The sequence below is a fragment of the Pyrgilauda ruficollis genome, unplaced genomic scaffold (assembly GCF_017590135.1).
Source record: "Pyrgilauda ruficollis isolate IOZ18807 unplaced genomic scaffold, ASM1759013v1 scaffold6, whole genome shotgun sequence".
NCBI classification, from domain to species: Eukaryota; Metazoa; Chordata; class Aves; order Passeriformes; family Passeridae; genus Pyrgilauda; species Pyrgilauda ruficollis.
In genome coordinates this window covers 17,004,905-17,023,185 of record NW_024527710.1, presented here as the reverse complement: position 1 = coordinate 17,023,185, position 18,281 = coordinate 17,004,905, and the positions used below count along the sequence as shown (strand labels likewise).

The window sequence follows — 18,281 nt, the reverse complement described above, 5'->3', positions numbered from 1 at the left end:
GGTAGTGATGATGTTCTCCTCAGTACTATTTCAGAGTTGCTTTTCCAGCTTTTTAGGTTTGGTTTTCCAGTTTTTAGGTCCCTACTTGTTTTTCAGGAAACACTTCTTGAGCAGATGTAAACTTGGGACAAGGGTGTTGCCTTTCCTGGGTGTATTTAATCCGAAGGATTTCTCCATCTCCTGTAAACACTGCAGGATCCCTTAGCAGTTCATAAGTGGAAAACTGATGCCTTCAAACACCGGAGAAGCCTGAAATAACCACAACAGAAAAACAATAAATAACTGTCACGTTAGTGAGAATAGGGAAAGGTTTGTAATCACCACAAAATACCTTGTGAAGAGCAAATGCGATGAAAAGCTTGCCTGCTGCAGGAATTCGGTATCCGTTTAAAAATTGAAATAAAGAGCATTTTTAACAATGCAGTTTTATGTGAAAATAGGGTAAGATTTTCAAAATATTTCTGTAATCCAACTGCTGGACACTGGATGCAGTGTCAGCACACCAGGCCCACCTGGATGATGGGCGATGCGCCAGTCTGGGTTAACCAGGTTTGGTTATATTATCGGGTCACGCCTTTAATTTCTGCTGGGATTTTTCAACACATTTTTCAAGTCCCCAGCAAACTCCAGACACCAGCGGGGACACCCAGAGGTGCGATGTCGCCGGGTGGACCAGTGCTATAGCGTGGGTGTTTGGAAGAGCGGGGAGGGTTCACCTCACCCGGCCCCGCCGCTCGGTTCAGGGCGAGTCCTGCCCGCGATGCCAGCACCCGGAGCGGCCCCAGCCCCGCTGCGGGAGCCGCCTCAGGGCTCCTCACGGGTCCCCACCATCCCCACACCGCACCGCGGGCCCTCACACCGACATCTTAAGTGCGGGCAAGAGCAGGCCGGAGCTAGCGGCGGGCGCGGCCATCTTTACTCGGGGCGCCACCCCGCCCGTCCCAGCGCCGGGCCCTGCCAGCGCCATCTTGAGTGAGGGCGCGCTCTGCCCTCAGCGTGGCCTCGCCCGCCATATTTAATGAGGTCACCCCCCAATCACTCAAAAACCCTCTTAAGCTCCCCAAAAAGCCTAACCCGTACTCTCAGCAAGCCACGAACACTTCGGGATCCCTCTCTGTTTCTCCCCGCAGCCAGCGCGGGCTCTCCCCGCGGCGGGGCCGCTCCGCTCCTCCCCGGGTCAGCTGACGGCGGCGGCGGTCCCGTCATGGCCGCCCGGAGCGGCGCGGCTGAGGCGCTGGTTCTGCTTCTCTTCTGGTTCGCAGCCCTGGAGCGAGCAGCGGGCTCGGAGCCGCCGCTCAAGTGCGAGGAGCTGCGGCTGGGGCAATATCCTGAGCTGGGCCGGGGTCGGATCGGGGGCGGTCGTTGTGGCGGTGGGCCCGGTGTGAGGGGAGGCAGCGCTTGTGGGGAGGGGAAGGGGCGGTGGGGACCGTGAGGTGCCGGGCAGGGCGGGGGGGTCGGGAAAAGGCTCAGGGTGGGAGCCCCGAGGGGGTCTCGGCTGGCAGGAGCGGGACAGGGCTCCTCAGGGTGCGGGAACTGAGGACACGGCCTCAAGCTGCGCCGGGGGATTGTTCAGGTTGGATATCAGGGGGAATTTTTTCCCAAAAAAAGCTGATTAGGCATTGGAAGGGGCTGCCCAGGGATCCCTGGAGGTGTCCAAGGAAGGACTGGCTGTGGCACTCGGTTCCCTCATCTGGGTGACAAGGAGAGCATCAGTCACAGGTTGGACTCGATGGTCTCAGAGGGCTTTTCCAACCTAATTAATTTTGTGATTTCTGGTGTGTGCCGCAGTGTGTGCTTGGGATGTCCTTCAAAGAGATTGCCATGGGATGAGAGAGCCCGCTGTGCCACCACTCTGCCTTATTTATTCTTTGCAGGAGCGAGACGTGGAGACTTTGCCATTTTTCAGGAAATAAAGTGTTTCTGTGCCCTGCACAGCTCTGAGGAGCAGGAGGTGTGAGGCTCCTGGCTCTCCAAGGCCCCTCTTGCCCTCCCCAGAACATGTTGGTTGATGGCAGCTGACAGTTTTTGATGATCAAAAGTGTCAGGAAAGCAAATCTTGGAAAAGCTCGCTTCATCTCCTGCTTTACTTGGCTGTGGGAGTTGAGACCTCTGGAAGTCTTCTCAGTTTGTTCCTGCACCAAATTCCTGGCGTTTTCAGATGCTCATTTTTACGCGTTCGTTGAATTTTGCGTGTTCCCGTATATTAAATTTCCTCAACCAAATGCCTCAATTTCAAGGCACTGTGATATTTAAATGAGGGTACAAGACCAGATGAGGCGTGTGCTACCTTGTTGCCTCCAAATACAGAGGCTTTGACTGATAAATATTGTAGTTCCTTTAGGTAGTGCTGACTGCAGCACTAATTAAACGTGGGGCTTATGCGATATATTGGTGTATTAAATTGGATTAGCAGATTTGCTGCATGGTAATGTGCTGCTCCTCTTTTGGGGGATGGGTAGGCACCAACATCAAGGTGCATCTTAAATCCTCGGGGTTTAAAGAGGGTGGAATAAATTACTGTTAAACCTGTTGTAGTGTTTGATATGAAAACTGTTTTCCTCAATTACCTGAACATATATGTGTGATGAGCCTAAAATAGACAATAGCACACAAGAACCAATGAATTGCACAAATCACACAGCATATGGTAAGGATTTCTTACTTATATATTGATTAACTACGTTTTTTTTTCCGAGGAAGTGTTCAATTTACCCATTTGTGTATCTACTTGATGAGCTTTATAAAAGATGGGATTAGTAATATCATTAGTCTGAAAGCCCAAAACACTTGTGTGGATTGGGTGCTTTACTAAACAGGAATAAATACACTGTTTGTGATTGGTACTTTTGTAAGTGAGGTTTCTGGTAAATCTCTTCAATGTATGTTACACCCTTTAGGCTCTGTCCTGCACCACTGTGATTAAAACAAACCATTCCTGTCGTACTGATTTTGCATATAATTATTAAAAGAATTGACATGCCACAGAACAGCCTTCAAAATCTTCTAATTTTTAGGGTTTTTTTTCTTAAGGCAACATAGCGCCTTCCATCATCATCAGGTTTTGGGAGGCTCTATTTTGAAAGCACATTTATTTGATGTTCGGTTCTGACATACTTCAGAGTACAACAGAAAAATTCATAACTTGATTACTTATTTTCCTACCTGTGCTTAACTTCTTTGATGTTCCCAGGCATTGAAATAAATGGTCTGTGTTTGATAGCACAGCAAGTTCTCTTTATGTGCACCCCTGATTTAAAATCATGGAATTACAGAAGAGTTTGTGTTGGAAGGGACCTTAAACCTCATCTAGTGCCACCCCTGCCATGGCAGGGACACCTTCCACTATCCCAGGCTGCTCCAAGCCCTGTCCAACCTGGCCTGGGACACTGCCAGGATGGCGAGTCCACAAAATTCATGTGTGTTCATATTTTGCTTCCTATAAGTGCTGAATTACTTTCTTCTGGGATAGTGAAGGTTTTCCAAATAATTTCAGACACTGGATGTAAATACTGTGCACAATGGATCCTTTATCCATTGGATAACTTTATTTAAAGTTTTTTTAAAGTTTAAAGTATCCATGGATAACTTTATTTAAAGTTTTTTTCAGTTCTTTCCATCATTTTAACATTGTGTCCCTGACTATAAATGGGCAGTCAGAGACCAGAAAAAATACTGCACAGTTTGAGATTGATCATAACTCAAGATTATCAGTGGTTTTAACTAATTACCATGTGATTGTATTTAATACACTGCACTTTTGAACAGGAGATAAGCTTCAGAGTAGAACAAGTTGCTGAATTAATTAACACTGTTTCTTTGAGTAGCATTTTTACACACACACACCCCCCAGTGTTTAGATTGTCCTCACAGTATTTGAATTGCTTGTTTTCAGTATTACCTAAGTAATAAAAAGTTAATTTCTGGATCATACTTGAAGCACTACAATTTCTGATCGCTTTCTGTGATCCCTCACCCAGACAAACAGGGGTTTAATTCAAAGCAGCAAAGTGATGTCATTGAGTAAAAGGTTTGGAATCTTTGGAGTGACACTGAGAAGAAAACTGTGGCCTTTCCTGTATCAATATATTTTAACTGTGCTGGGTTTATTCTAATAATGGAAAAAACTTCATTTCTGAATTTGCTTTACAAGAAATAATGTTTATTTTTGTAATTGCCTTAGATTAGGCACATTGATCAGTGGCATCATGGAATGATTTGGGTTGGAGGGGACTTTAAAGATCATCTCATTTCACCCTCTGCCATGGGCAGGGACAACTTTCACTATCCCAGGCTGCTCCAAGCCCTGTTTAACCTGGCCCTGGACACTTCCAGGGATGGGGTATAAAATCCATGTAAGATTTTATAGCAGTTAAGTCCACAGATAACTCAATCTTATTTCATTTTTTGGTCCTATGCAATGTGGATAGGCATTAAAAAAAAAACCAAACGTCTCTTGCCTTTGTGCATTACTGGAAAATCTGGAAGGAATGTTAAACCTGGCTTGCAGTTTTGTTGGAATTAACCAACAGGACTCACAAGTACTGAAAGCTGATAAAAAATGGGTAAAGGACAGAATTTTTTTCCTTTAAAACAACAGACTATAGCATTGGAGAGTAACTAATATTCTGGTAATATATTGCAAACTTTAGCAGGTGTGACTTTCTGCTGTTATTTCCACTTTGATTCCCCTTAGAGTCAAGAAAAATGGAATAATTTGGGTAGAGAGATCCTTCAGAAAGTTGCACAGTCCAGCCTCCTGCTCCAAGGAGTGTTGGCACTGAATTCCAACCAGGTTGCCCGGGGCTTTGTGCAGTCAGACCTTGAAAACCTCCAGGGATGGTGATGGCATGACTTCTCTGGGCAACTGGTTCCAGTTCTGACTGTTCTCATGATGAAAATGTTTTCTGTATGTCAGCTTCAGATTTCTCATTGACTCATATTGAAGCCAGAGTGCAAATTACCACAGAATTGGGGCAGCAATTAGGTTTGTATATTTTGCTTAAAATGTAGCAAAGGAAAAGTACAAGTTAGTGGTAGGACTGGATTAAAAAATACTTTAAACAAGTAATTGTGTGTGAACTGTGCTTTGTATCAAGACTGTTGCACAGTAGAACTTAATTTATTTCGCTTGTGTGTAGCCAGAAAACTGCTTGGAGTGTTAGTTACTGCTTAATATCAAATAATTTTTTGTCCTCAGTTCAATGCCTGCCAGCACCAAATATTACTTGCAAAGATCACCTTGGCATAGAGAAAGTCTTTACGGGACATGAAGTTGGATTTTACAAGCCCATTGAGTGTCGCAATGTGTGAGTACTCTTTGGTTCTGAAAAACTGAAGTTTGTCCAGAATTGTATCATGTGTTGGCAGAAGGAAAATAGAAGTAAGACAGAACCATGCACATTTTGCCCAGTAGTTAATCCTCTAATAAACACTACAAGGATGCAACACAGGGTCATGGCAAGGGTTGGGTTGGGTTAAAGCCCATCTCATTCCATCCCCCTGCCATGGCCAGGGATGCCTTCCACTAGGCCAGGTCACTCTGAATGTGCATTTTCATAGGGAAATCTGTTTGTCTGTACATTTTCTTTGTTGTTTAGTTATGTTTGTGTCTTTGCTTTACTTTATTCTTTTACCTTTGCTTTACTTTGTGCTTCAGCTTGGCAAAATTTAGCTCCAAATGCTGAGGCCACACTTCACGTGTGCTTAAAATCAGCACAGTTGCTGGAAGGAGCTGTTGGGGACACCCTCCATCCCCTTCCCTGACAAACCCCAGGACATCAGGGAGCTGCCCTGGGTCTGAGCTGCCTTGGATCAGTTCCCCTGTTTGAGTCACAGTACAGTGGCTTCGAGTGCTCCTGCCAGGGAGCAGGATGGGGGTGACTCAAGGATAAAACAGAGAGGACAAAGGAGGGCTGGACAGGGCTGTGCTGCTCAGTGCTTCATGCCAGTTTAAAGTGTGCCTGTAGCTGCAGCTGAAGTTCTATGATGCATGAATTTTAGGGAGCTTCAGGATCTCTGCAGTTCCCCCCAAAATCTATACCAGAAACTGTTCTCTATTTTGAAACAACTTTTGTCTTTAATCCAATCCACCGTGTCTTTAAGAGCCTGTTTCTGGTACATGAATGAAGGACCTCCTTTTTGTAAAGCACATTGTGAGTGATGGAGAGCTCTGCATACCAATAAATGTTCCAACTGGCCACTGCTATTGATCAGCCAGCACCTGTCCACTACCATTTGTTTCCTCTTTTTCTGGGATTCACACTGGAACCTTTCTCTTTTATCCTACTGGAATCTTTGGGAATTTAAACTCCAGTAGTACTGGATACCTCCCTATCACTCTAGTGGGCAGATAACTCTGATGTGCTACTTACTGCTCAGTAATTTGCCTAACTCAGAAGTACAGCTCTGCCTCTTAGTTTCATAAATATTTTCTCTGTATTTAGTCTTCTCAGCAGTCAAAGCTCAGCAAACTGAAGAAAACATATTATTACATCTAATCAGATTTAAATGCCAGCAAAGTAGACGTCAGTCACATTTTTGTCCAGAAACAATTGTGTTTCAGTCCCATCTGTGATGGGGGCTGAGGAGAAGATGAGCTATACTAGTTTAGTGAAATTGCCTCCTCCTTAGATTAGATGGTAATTCCTATGTTTGGAGATTTTTTGTGTACATATATTTTTGGTTTAGTATATTTTCTAGAAACACCTTTTAAAGGTCGCTTTTCTTTACATTTATTTATTAAAATCCAGGTCTGTAGGCAGAGAAATGTCTTCCTTCTTATAGTACTTGTTACTTATCATGACTATTATTTATAATGAATAATCAATCGTTACACTGCCAATAGAACTTGTTGTGACTTTTCCAGTCCCACAACTGCTGGTATGGCAGAAAGAGAAGAGAACCCTTTTTGGACTGAAAATTCCAATAAAATACAACTGTGAACATAGACAGAGTTATACAATAATGTCCTTCATAATGTCCTAAAACCAGTAAAAAATGGCAGCAAGATTAATATCACCATCCTTCATCTGTACACTTATTTAAAAAGTGGTCCAGTCACTGACAGACCTTTTATGAGGCACTTTGAATGTTACCTAAGTGTTAGAAATATTGTTTTAAGCAGGAACCTCCAGCTTACTATTACAACAATTGCCCTGCCTTTTCTACTGGTTTTTGGAGATTTTTCAGCATTGTACTGAGTTTTGGTAGGAACTGTAATTGTAGAAATAACTGCACATCATTTAGCCAGAAAATTAATTTGAGAAGGCATCTTCCCATGGCAGGATTGTCCCAGCATGGGAACAGCAGGTGAATCTCCATCACCAGCTTTTGTGAAGGACAAATCAGCCAGTTGTCCTTAGCCAAAACTGTAATTTAGTTTTGACTAAGTTCTGGGGTCCAGTTATTTTAGAGCAAGACCAGGAGATGTTCCATGTTTGTGTGAGTGAATGTGTTAAAAGTTTAGGTACCCTAGTAATAAATCAAGGAAAAGCTTGTAAGGTTGTTCCAACAAAGAAGTACTGGGAGTCAAGATTGCTTAGGTTTGGCTTTAATCTGATGTTTTGGAGGTAGATCTTATTTTTTGGCCAAATTCTAGAATCCCCCAGGTTGGCATTATCATATATTTTACTTAATATGTGCAGGCCCTGCTGCTGCAGAGTTGAAATGTCAGTTGTTCAAGTGTTGCCATTCCAGGGAAGGAGACCATGGAATGAAATTCACGGGGTTCTGTGTGGGCAGGTCTTTGAGCAGAGCCAGGAGACCCTGAAAGAGCAACCTACAGCAGCACCTGCTCTTGTCAGCTGCTGTGGAAGAGCTGGGAGGAAAAGTTTTTAACATGGCAGCTGGAAGAAATGCATGCAGAAGAAATAAAGGTTGGATGAGGCTGAGAAGCAAGAGAAAATCAAAAGAGGAACTGACAAGAAATTGCATCTTTTTTACCCAATTGTAAAAATTCCTTCAGATGCCCAGGATGTGTCATTTTCCTACTCACTGGTTTACTCTTTGTGCATGTTTTTGTCTGAAGGAGTAAGGCAAAAGAAACACCAGAGTGGATGCAGCCTTGTTTGTTAGAGTGCTCTCATGCTTTCCCTTCATACTGGATTCCTTCTGCCCGTCAGTTTGATGTTGATGAGGTTGCAGAAACTGTTGTGCTTTCAGAAGCATCCCAGTGCACAGGCAAGGGCTCAGTTTATTGTAAGCTGTGATCAGGAGCAAAATTAAACCGTGTTCCCATTTTTTATGTAACAACTCTTTTTATGCTTTAGTGTCCTTGGAGGGCTGTTGACACTTTGTAGTTGATAAACAATTTCCAACAGTTTACCTCAAGTTTTAAATAAACCCATTAGTGTTCTTTACAGTGGAAACAAGACAGTTCTAAAGATGATAATTTACGTTACATTAGGTTCCAGGAATGCCCTGTGTGTTCTGGGTTGCTAATAAACACCAAGTAACAAATGCTGAGGTAAAAGTCACGGTTTAATCACTTAATGTTGCCATTAGGTTTTAAAGTCAGCAAATTTAGATAATAAGCAAAAAAGGTATGTCTCTACTTGGCATTGAAAATGCTTAATAAAAGTGCTTGGACTTTTGTCAGCTACTGTCTTTTTGAGACTGTTTTATTCAACTGTCAACCAAGAGTTTAATTTGGGCCTATTAAATAATTGCTGGCATGTAGTGGTGCACGTATCAAAACAGTGAATTACTGAATATTTTTCAGTTCTAATTACATTTGGGTTTGCTGTTCAGGAGCTCGCTGTTTGCCGAGGCAGCAGTTCCAGCATTGAGGGTGATATGTTTTTAGCTCCCTTATTAGTGCAAGGTTCTCCAGCAGGGACTGCACTAACAGGTGGTTTGGTGGCTGCATGGCTCCAGCTGTTGGCAGGAATGGTTCCAATTAGGATAAGTCTGAAGAAGTCTGTTCTATCTGTTTATTTTGTATGACTAACCATGGGAAGCTTAACTTGAGAGTGCCTCTCTACCCCGTGCATCTTTGTGCTGTCAACAGTTCTTTTCATTGTGACTTTGTGCCATTTACAGTGTAATGAGTGAATCCAAGACTTACTCTTTTTGTTGAATCCTTCCTGCAGCTTCTTCAGCCGGTGGCCATGGTTCATTTCTCCTTCAGATCTCGTGGCAATTACTGTCTCTGCTGACATCTCACCTGCCTGTCCTGTTCCTCTCCATTTGGCTGCGTGTGAGACTAATGCCTGCAGACAGTATTCACACACCTCCTGCCTTCCTGGGCTTGTCTCAGTGGGGCTGAACTGTTAGGAGCTGCTCTGTGAAGCTGGGGACGGATCAGCAACTGAATTATGTCTTGACAAGAAATCATCATTTAGTTTCAGAATAATCTGTATTCTGCAAGAGTACAGTTGGGTTGCAGCAGCTGAGGTTCCTTTATGGAGGATGCTTTCCCAGTTTGAAAGCTTAACATTATCAATTCGTGGCCGTTAATTGAAGATAAATAACAAGTCTGTGTGTTTTTGTTTTTGTTTTTTTTTTAAACCAGAGCAGCAGGAAAATGAGTCACTACTTTAACAGTCAAAAGTATGAGTGGATATATTTTGCAGTCATTATCTACACTGCTTGTTTCTTTTGGCAGAAATGGATACTCCTACAAAGTGGCAGTGGCTCTGTCCTTATTTCTTGGATGGTTGGGAGCAGATAGATTTTATCTAGGATATCCTGCATTAGGTAAGTTTATTCCTTATTTTTTTCTTTGAGGTAAGTCTCATTCTTATGACTGACTTGTATGTATATACTCTTATTTTGAGTAATGAAGGCTGACAGTCACAGTTTTAATATTAAAAACTAGAATCCTTACTTCATGGTCAAGTGAGACAAAGTGCTGCATTATCCTCAGCCTCCTTTTCTGTTGGAGTGGTGACAAATGGAGATGTAGTGTCCAGCAGATAAAATCCTAATAAGCAAATATGGTTATTGCTGCTCAAAGTTTTGCTTTGCATTGATGTTTTATCACAGCATTTTTTTGTGAGGCACTGGAGCAGAAGTGGCTTTGCCTCATGTGCCAGCCTTAAATGAGACTTGACATCACCAGGAAAAAAGTGGACAGATTTTACAGTAAACCTGGTGTTTTGGGAGATGGAATTTATTCTGGCAAATGCACACCTTCAAGATAACTCATGGTATTAATAACAATTCTGCAGAAGCTGGGGCTTCTAATAAAACCTCTCTCTGGTTTTTAGGACCTCATTCCCAGGATGATGGTGCCACTGGCTTTTAAGTGATGGAAATACCTTATTATGACAGAACTGCCCTCACTGGCCTTGTTTCTGAGCTGGACAAAGGGAGTGAATTTAAGTATAGATAGGATGGAGCAATGATGTGGAAAAAGCTGTATATGTTGCTGTCACTTCAGCCAGAAATTTTGAGTTTCTGCCCATTAAATGCCAACTCTTTTTAATGACATTATCTGTCCTTTTTTATAATCTTGATTAACACCCATGTCTATTATCCCTGGGATTCTGTAATTAGCACTTAGTTTGTCCATCTGTGTCACGAAAAGATACATTTTTGAAAGCAGTCAATAAGGTGCATTATTTATTTGTACCACTGGATGTGGAAAAATAATTTGCAGTAATTGTTTTTAATATATTGTGATAATACAGATTAATAAATCCTTAATTGTTTTGTAGGAGTTCTTTATGGCTAATGCTTTAACCCTACTGGATTATACTGTAGCTAGTAGTCAGAGTTAATATTTAAAATTAAACTCTTCCAAAGCCAGATTTTCAATCTTTTGAAAAGCAAATAGGTAAGAGTAGAAAAGAATAAAAATCAACCCATTGGATTCCTTTAAAGTGGCTGATTAGGGATTTCTTAGGTCATCTGTGCTTTGGCAAAAAATGATTAAGAAAGGTTAATGGCGTTGAAATCTTTTTTGCAAGTGTAACGAAGACTGTAAATGCTCTTTGGTTTGGAAGGGGATTTTTTCCCCTTCTCTTTTGTTTAAAGAGCACACAAATACAAACAAGCTATTGAGTATAAAGAAATCAGGAAGGCAACCTCTTCCTCTCCCACACACTGTGAACCAAACCAGGAGTTATTACTGTAGAACAACACTATTTTTTTCCCTCTGTGCTTTAGAGCAGTTTATTTTCTCAGTGTGATCTGCTTGTAGGGAGGGAAGTGAGGAGGAAGAAAAAAAGCCAACTTTACCCTGCACTCCAGAAATAAATGCCAGGTTCAGAAACAGTTTTCCTCCATCCATTACTGAAGTAAAGTGGAGCTGCAGCAGTGATAAGAAATCTGCTGGGTTCCTGAAATCCCAGCTGGCACGCTCCAGGGACAGGGACACCTTCACTGGATCAGCTTGTGCAGAGCTCCATCCAACCTGGACACTTGCAGGGATCCAGCCACAGCTTCTCTGGGCACCTGTGCCAGGGCCTCACAGGGGAGGATGCACATGGGCTTCTCTTCCATGGCAGACAAATCCAGGCACTGGGATGCTCTTCCTGCAGGGAATGCAGCTCCTCCCCTCCTCTGCTCCCTGTGCAGCCCCAGGAACAGCCCTGGGGAGAGGAGGTGCTTTGTGGGACATGCTGGTGCTTTGGAGAGAGGGGATTAACCTCCATCTTCCCCTGAAACATTACTTATACAGTTCTCTCTGGATTACATTCATTGTACAGGAAACTATCAATATTAAAAAAAAAAAAAAAATTAAGGCAGCCTCTTTTTCTGAAGGCATTTTCCAAATGAAGTCTGCCTTGCAGGACAACTTCCAATAAAACATTCATCTGTCAGTTGCTATTCCCACATATTTTCGATTAATCTTTCATTTATTTGTATAAAACCAAACATTTTTGAACACCAGTTAAAAAGTGTTTGTATATTTTTAATATATATTCAAAAGAAATTCATATTTCAGCAAAAATATAAAAATTATACAAAGGACCAAAGTTGCATGTTCTGAAAATCAAATCAGTATGTGCTGCAACTCATGAGGTGGTAGAAAGTCTCTTTCTATTCAGAAGTAAATTTTTCAGCTTAAATTGGGATTTTTTTTTTGTCTGTGCCTCAGTGAAAGGAATATTTCAGTAACCTGATTATGAACTATTGCCTTTCCTTATTTAAGAATATTTAGATGTTAAAAAAAGTTGTTAATATTTAAAATCTTTAAAGTGTGTTCAGGATGTAGAAATATGAGTATGTGGTTTGGTTTTTTCCCCTAATAATTAAAGAAGTTTAACTTTAGGTCTGCTTCTAGATAGATGTATATATAAATATAAACACACACATTTTGTGGGGTGAGGGGAGAGTTTGGATGTGATTGCCACCAGTGATGAAATCCCATGGATTGCTTAAAGCTACATTAAATTTTACTTTTCTTTTTTAGGTTTGTTGAAGTTCTGCACTGTAGGGTTTTGTGGAATTGGAAGCCTAATTGATTTCATACTTATTTCAATGCAGGTAAGGCAGGGCTTTCAAAACAAGATACAAATCTGTGTTTTTTAAAGCTTTGATTTGATTACTAACACTTTGTTAGCATTTTGGCCTTAAGAACCACTGGATATTGAAATATCAAGGCATTTATTTTGGCTGTGTTTGTAGATTGATGTTGTAGAATATAGACACAAAATATCAATATATTTGCTGTTGGAATTAACACTTAGATTAGCCATCTATAAATACTGACAATGAACAGCTGGGAAGCCATAGCACCATAAATTCAGGTGGTCAGAACCTCTTTATGTGAGGCAGAGTGTTGGACTCAGCGTGGGATATCCTGCTGCTCCCAGAACCCCCAAGTTCTGTGTTTGCCTGTGCTTTATGCTGATGGAAGAAGACACTTCCACTTCCATTTTCCACCTCTCCTGCAAATTCAAGTCCCTCATCAGCAGAGAGCTGTGGCTGAGGGATTCACGAGGGTTAAATCCCCAGCTGGGGTGACATCTTGTGACATCATGAAATTGCCAAATTGTTCTATTCAGCAGCGCAGCCATTTAGCATGAATTACAAATCGGCTGTGATAACTCAAAATCCATTGTGGGTATGGGAGTTGTTTCTGTGGGTTTGTAGGAAAATATTTTAAAAGTGTGCACTTTGGATCTGTCTTTTGTGTGCATTCTCAAAGTCCTTTCTCTGCTCTTGTGGTGATCCTGTCTCAGAGCACTTAACAGATCCAGTTGAGAGTATCTTTCATCTCCCCTTGTTGATCTCCCTGGTGACTCCACATCAATTTAGCACTTCCAGAACAAAAACTCCACGATCTTTCCTCCTCCTCTTCATTCCTTACCTGTTCAGTATTTCAAAGACACTTGTCATCAGCCTAATTCTCTGCTGCCGACCCTCCTTTGTTCAGGAAAAGTGGTTTGGAGCCCACTCATTTGTTAGGCTGGTTTTGTGCCTCAAATCCTCCTTGGATTAGCCGAGTCCCAGTGCCTGGCTGTTTAATTTGGTTGATTAGAAGCCCAGGGGAAATGTTCCTTCTGAGACAGCGCTCGCTAAAACAGTTAAACTGCAGCATAACTTCAAAATAAATCTAGTTTCTGTTTGACTAATTAAGCATGACTAATTTTATGATGGGAAAATTAGCAGTAATTGAGACATTAGCACAAAGTATATATTTCACTTCATATTGAAAAGTCTTGGTTCTTTTTTTCTCTTGCAGATCGTTGGCCCCTCCGACGGCTCCAGTTACATCATCGATTATTACGGGGCCAGGCTGACCCGGCTCAGCATCACCAATGCAACCTTCAGGAAAATGCAGACCTATCCCTAAAATCCCTCCCTCTGGCAGGGAGTGGCACAAATCCACAGGTGCAGCTTGTTTTTACAGCTGGATCCAGTGGTCCACTGGAATTGCTGAGGATTTACTGATCACCCCTCGTCAGAATGGAATATTAAATGCACGGTGAACAAAGATGACAAAATGTGAAAGTTCCTCACGTGGACGAGTTTACCTCAGAGGTGGAACTTTGGGGCTGCTCTGTTTCTGGGAGCAGAGGGTTTGTTACTGAGTTACATCATCTGTGAAACGTGCAGACTGTTGCAATTTGCACTGATGTTGTGTCTGTGTCATTTAGAGTGTTACAGAGAGCTGCAGAGAGAGTTGTTCATAATAAATTTGCAGATATTTATTCCATTGAAATGTATAAGAGTTTTAGCATGGATAGATTACACCTGGGGGTCTGTCTGTATGGCAGTTTGGAAATCAACTTAAATATCCCCAACCACACAAACTGCCTTTTTTCCCATCCTGTTAAAACCCAAAGAGCCCTAAATCTTAGGCTGGTGTAGCCCGTGAAGTTGTGTTAATTGAAACAATTATTTCTTTAAATTTTAGTCAAGTTGCAAAATTTGGTCAAGTGCTGATCAACAGTAAAAATATGGATGTGTAAAAAATAGAGCTCTAGATGACATATCACAAAAAAAGGAGGGTGGATATTGGGCTGCCCTGAGGTTAGAAAAAATAAATAATTGTTCTGCTTGTTTTGATTTTTTTTTCTTTTCTCTCTTGCAACCAACCATAGTGAAATAAAGACCTTTTTTCTCCTGAAAATAAATTGGTGTGTGTGTGTTTTACAGCTACTGAGTGTCCAAAGAGTGACTTCTTCATACTACTGAAGCCCTTAAAAGGCTCTTATTCTGGGTCATTTGTGTTTCAGTGCAATAAATTCAATATCTTTCAAAGCTGTTTGACCAAAGTCTTTTGGACAACCAGGATTTCACTGGATGTTCCTTTCAGGAAAAGTATGTACACACAGACAGAAAACATGTCAACAAAATCTTCATGCTATTTGACCAATTTTAAGCATTCTCTTCACCTTCTAATGAAAACTGGCACTAACTGAGGGAGAAACCCACACCATAGAAACTTCAGTGTAAATTTTTTTTTTAAACAAAAGTTTGGGCTGCTTCTTTTTTGTTTTTCAGGTGAAACTTTCAACCTGTCATTAATATACCCACAAACCGTACTTTTAAGGGAATTCCCAAGAATGAGATTCCTAAGTGGATTTATGAAAGCACAATTTGTGGGGTTTAGGCTCTTTTTAACCCACATTAAGCCCAGTGCACAGAGAGCTTTGTAAAGAAATCCTGTTTTTAACCCAAATCAGCATAACCTGACATGTCACGTAATGAGAATAAACCACAAGGAATACTTTGTGCTTAACGTTAATTCTTCCCTTCACGCAAGAAAGATGTGGTTTTGGAATCCTTCCTGCCATGCATTTTCCTTGTGGGTTCAAAGAGACAGGAACACTCTGTCAGCTCCATTCCCTTGCCTGATATTTGTTCTGTCTCCCTTTGCTCCCTCTCTCACTGAATGCTCTTTGTGCTCATCAGTTTTGTTCCCTGAAATACTTTGAAAAACAGACAGGAAGCGGATGGAAAATGGATGTTTGAATCAAGCAAAATCTCCTGCCTAAGATCATCCTGTGACTTGTCTGCTTTTTGTTTTTCCAACCCTGAAGCTGATAATGAAGCTGTGAAAATAGAAGATGTCATGGATGTTATAATAAAAAAATAGCCTTGGGCGACTTAGCACACAGGATTCCGTTCTAAAATGTGTCTCCAGGTGTTCAAGTAGCAGAGGGCTTGACTTGGTGATTTCAGAAACCCAGGTAAAAAAATTCCAGGAGCTGCTTTGTGTGAATCAGGTGAAAATAGGATTTTATTTCCAAGGTCCATGAGATCCTAATCCCAGAAGCCAAGCGGGCAACAGAGAGAAAGAGCTGCTGGTCCTGGCTGCAGTGGTTGTGTAGGAAGAGAAGATGTGTCAGCCAGGAAATCAGAGCTGCTCTGGGATCCTTCCCTGCTGTGGGATCCCTTCCTGCTGTGGGATCCTTTCCTGCTGTGGGATCACTCCCTGCTGTGGGATCCCTTCCTGCTGTGGGATCCTTCCCTGCTGTGGGATCCTTTCCTGCTGTGGGATCCTTTCCTGCTGTGGGATCCTTCCCTGCTGTGGGATCCCTCCCTGCTGGAGCCCAGGTTGGGATCCAGGGCTGCTCACACTGGGGTTGTCCCCACAGCCAGGACACAGCCATGGGTGACATCTCTTCCCTTCAGAATGGATTCCCCTTGATCCTCTGCCTTGTCCAAGGAGGTTCCCACCTGAGCCCCAGTCCTCTCCCATGTTTTAGGAGTGAGTGCCACAGATCGCTTAACCTTTGGGAATTTCATGGGCTGCTGCTGGCGTTGTGTTCTCTATATGAACACGCAATAAATGTTAATATATGTATAATACGTTTCTATCTGCTCGTTCAGCTGCGCAGCTGAAGTGGAGAGAGGGTTAACTGAGCAAGCAGATAAAGCTGCAGGGCCAGGAGACAGTTAGTGAGGTCTTTGTTTTCATCTTGTAATTGTCAGATATGGCATGTTTACCATAAGGGCTGTGAAAAGTGTGATGCAAGATGTAAAGCTGTCCCACTGTGTTAATAATAAATTGGCTGCGGTAATATTTATCAAAATGTCTGTCCAATGATGATTTTTTGTGTTGCTGCCTGCTTTAGCCTTCTCCTGTCAATCAAGTTGTCCATCCCAGTCTTTCTGTAGTTCTGATTGCACTGCAATAATCTTCTCTCGGGGTTGTTTTCCTCAAAACAGTTGCAAAGCAATGAAAACAATTAGACAATGTAGTATGTCGTCCTCCTGCCTCGTTCCCAGATAAAATGATATCTGCTGGCCTTGCAGATAGTCAGGAATCCTTTCAACATTCCAACTAGGCAGAGAAGTATTATTCTGTATCTATAAAAATAAAGAACATAAAAAGTAAAGGCCAGAGTTTAAAACAAGAGTTTGAGGTGCCCAGCTTTAAAAAACTCAGATAAAACTGTTCACTGAAGATGCTGCAGATCCAGGCCAGGCATTAAACCCAGATCTTCCCAAACTACCAGTGCAAGTCAGTCATTTCAAAAATGACTCTACAAGCTGTCCTATTTCCCCCTTTATTTTAATGACCAGTTTGAGATTTTCTGCAGTGTGCTTAACCATGACCTGAAGGAGCCATAACTGGGAGGAACATCCAGCTTTGGGCACTCCCCATCTGCTCCCACAGTGCCAAAGTGGTGGCACTTCAGTGTGCTGACTGCACTAATAAATGACTCTGGGTTGCTTTCCTTCAGCTGGGTTAACCTGTGCGTCTCTCACTTCTGTCTAGAGCTTCTTTTCATGGAGGTTTTTTTGCAACAAAGTGGTTATTCCTCCTGGGATTTAAACCACAACTCCGCCACAGCAACTTCCTATGACAGCATTTTGTTATCCTCACCACTTCCCTCTCCACCACCACCCACCACTTATTACATGAAGATATCACTGCTGCTTTCAGGACCTGATAACACCTTAAATGTTAGCTTTTACTCTGTTTCCAAAGATGTATTCCTGTACGTCTGCCAGTAAAACTTCTCAGCTCCACAGGAAGGTCTTTGTGTTTGAAATGCTCCCTTAGAATTTTTTTTTTGGAGAACATCTGTTGTCACCCCATCAAGGATTGTTTCCTTTGTTCCTCAGGAGTATATTCAGTTATATTTGCTTGCACAGCTCTGTCTATTCAGTCTGCTCCCATCTCCTCTCAGTGTTTTTGAGTTTTTTTTTATTTTTAGATTCATTAGGTGTTTAGGCCATCTCTGCACTGCTGCTTGCTCTGCACTTTTCAAACCTGCTTCCTCCTGAAAGTGATGTTAAATACAATAAAGTTGGGTGCTCAAGCACCCAGCTGGGGAAATTCCAGAGGCAAGACCGTGCATTTCCATTCCCTCACAGGACTGTTGCTAATTGCGTGACTGCTGATTATTTCAGTAACACATTGCTCAGACTTTCAAACTCAGTGTCAACCCTAACCACCTTGCCATTTTCATTATTATAAGTGGTCACTGTGTGGCTTCTTTAAAAAATGCAACATTTGGATTCATTTAAATCATGCTGTTTAACCAGCTACCTCGTTCTGGGTTCAGCATCAGAGTCTGCCAAAAAGTGAAATATAAAAGATTGTTCCGTTTGCATCTTCTGCCTGAATCCGAGGAGAAAAAATAGCTTAACTTTAGGCATATGCTTAAGTGTTTTGCTAGACTGAAATATGATCAAGACTCTTCCCACTTTCTTCCTCTCAATCCATCTGTGATACCCAGAGAACCTTCCTAATCTCTGGGAATTACAGGAGAAAATCACATCCTGCAGGGGAACCTCAGCCCTGATGGTGTGAATGGCTAACGGTGTTGGATACCCTCCTGTGGCATCCCATCTACCCCAACTTTTTGTCACCTTAAAGCTGCTTTTTGGTGCTTTTTGTCCAAGTATCCGCTCCCTCTGGACATCCTGCC

The 18,281-nt window shown here is 42.2% G+C and overlaps 1 protein-coding gene across 1 annotated transcript; it reads left to right on the top strand.

Moving 5' to 3' along the window:
• The first annotated feature begins 1,021 nt into the window (after positions 1-1,021).
• Positions 1,022-14,524, top strand: TM2D1 (TM2 domain containing 1). The gene is made up of 6 exons (XM_041483318.1): positions 1,022-1,323; positions 2,574-2,647; positions 5,198-5,306; positions 9,605-9,696; positions 12,359-12,432; positions 13,634-14,524. The coding sequence occupies exons 1-6, from the start codon at positions 1,205-1,207 to the stop codon at positions 13,742-13,744; spliced, it is 579 nt and encodes a 192-aa protein (XP_041339252.1). The 5' UTR covers positions 1,022-1,204; the 3' UTR covers positions 13,745-14,524.
• Positions 14,525-18,281: the final 3,757 nt, after the last annotated feature.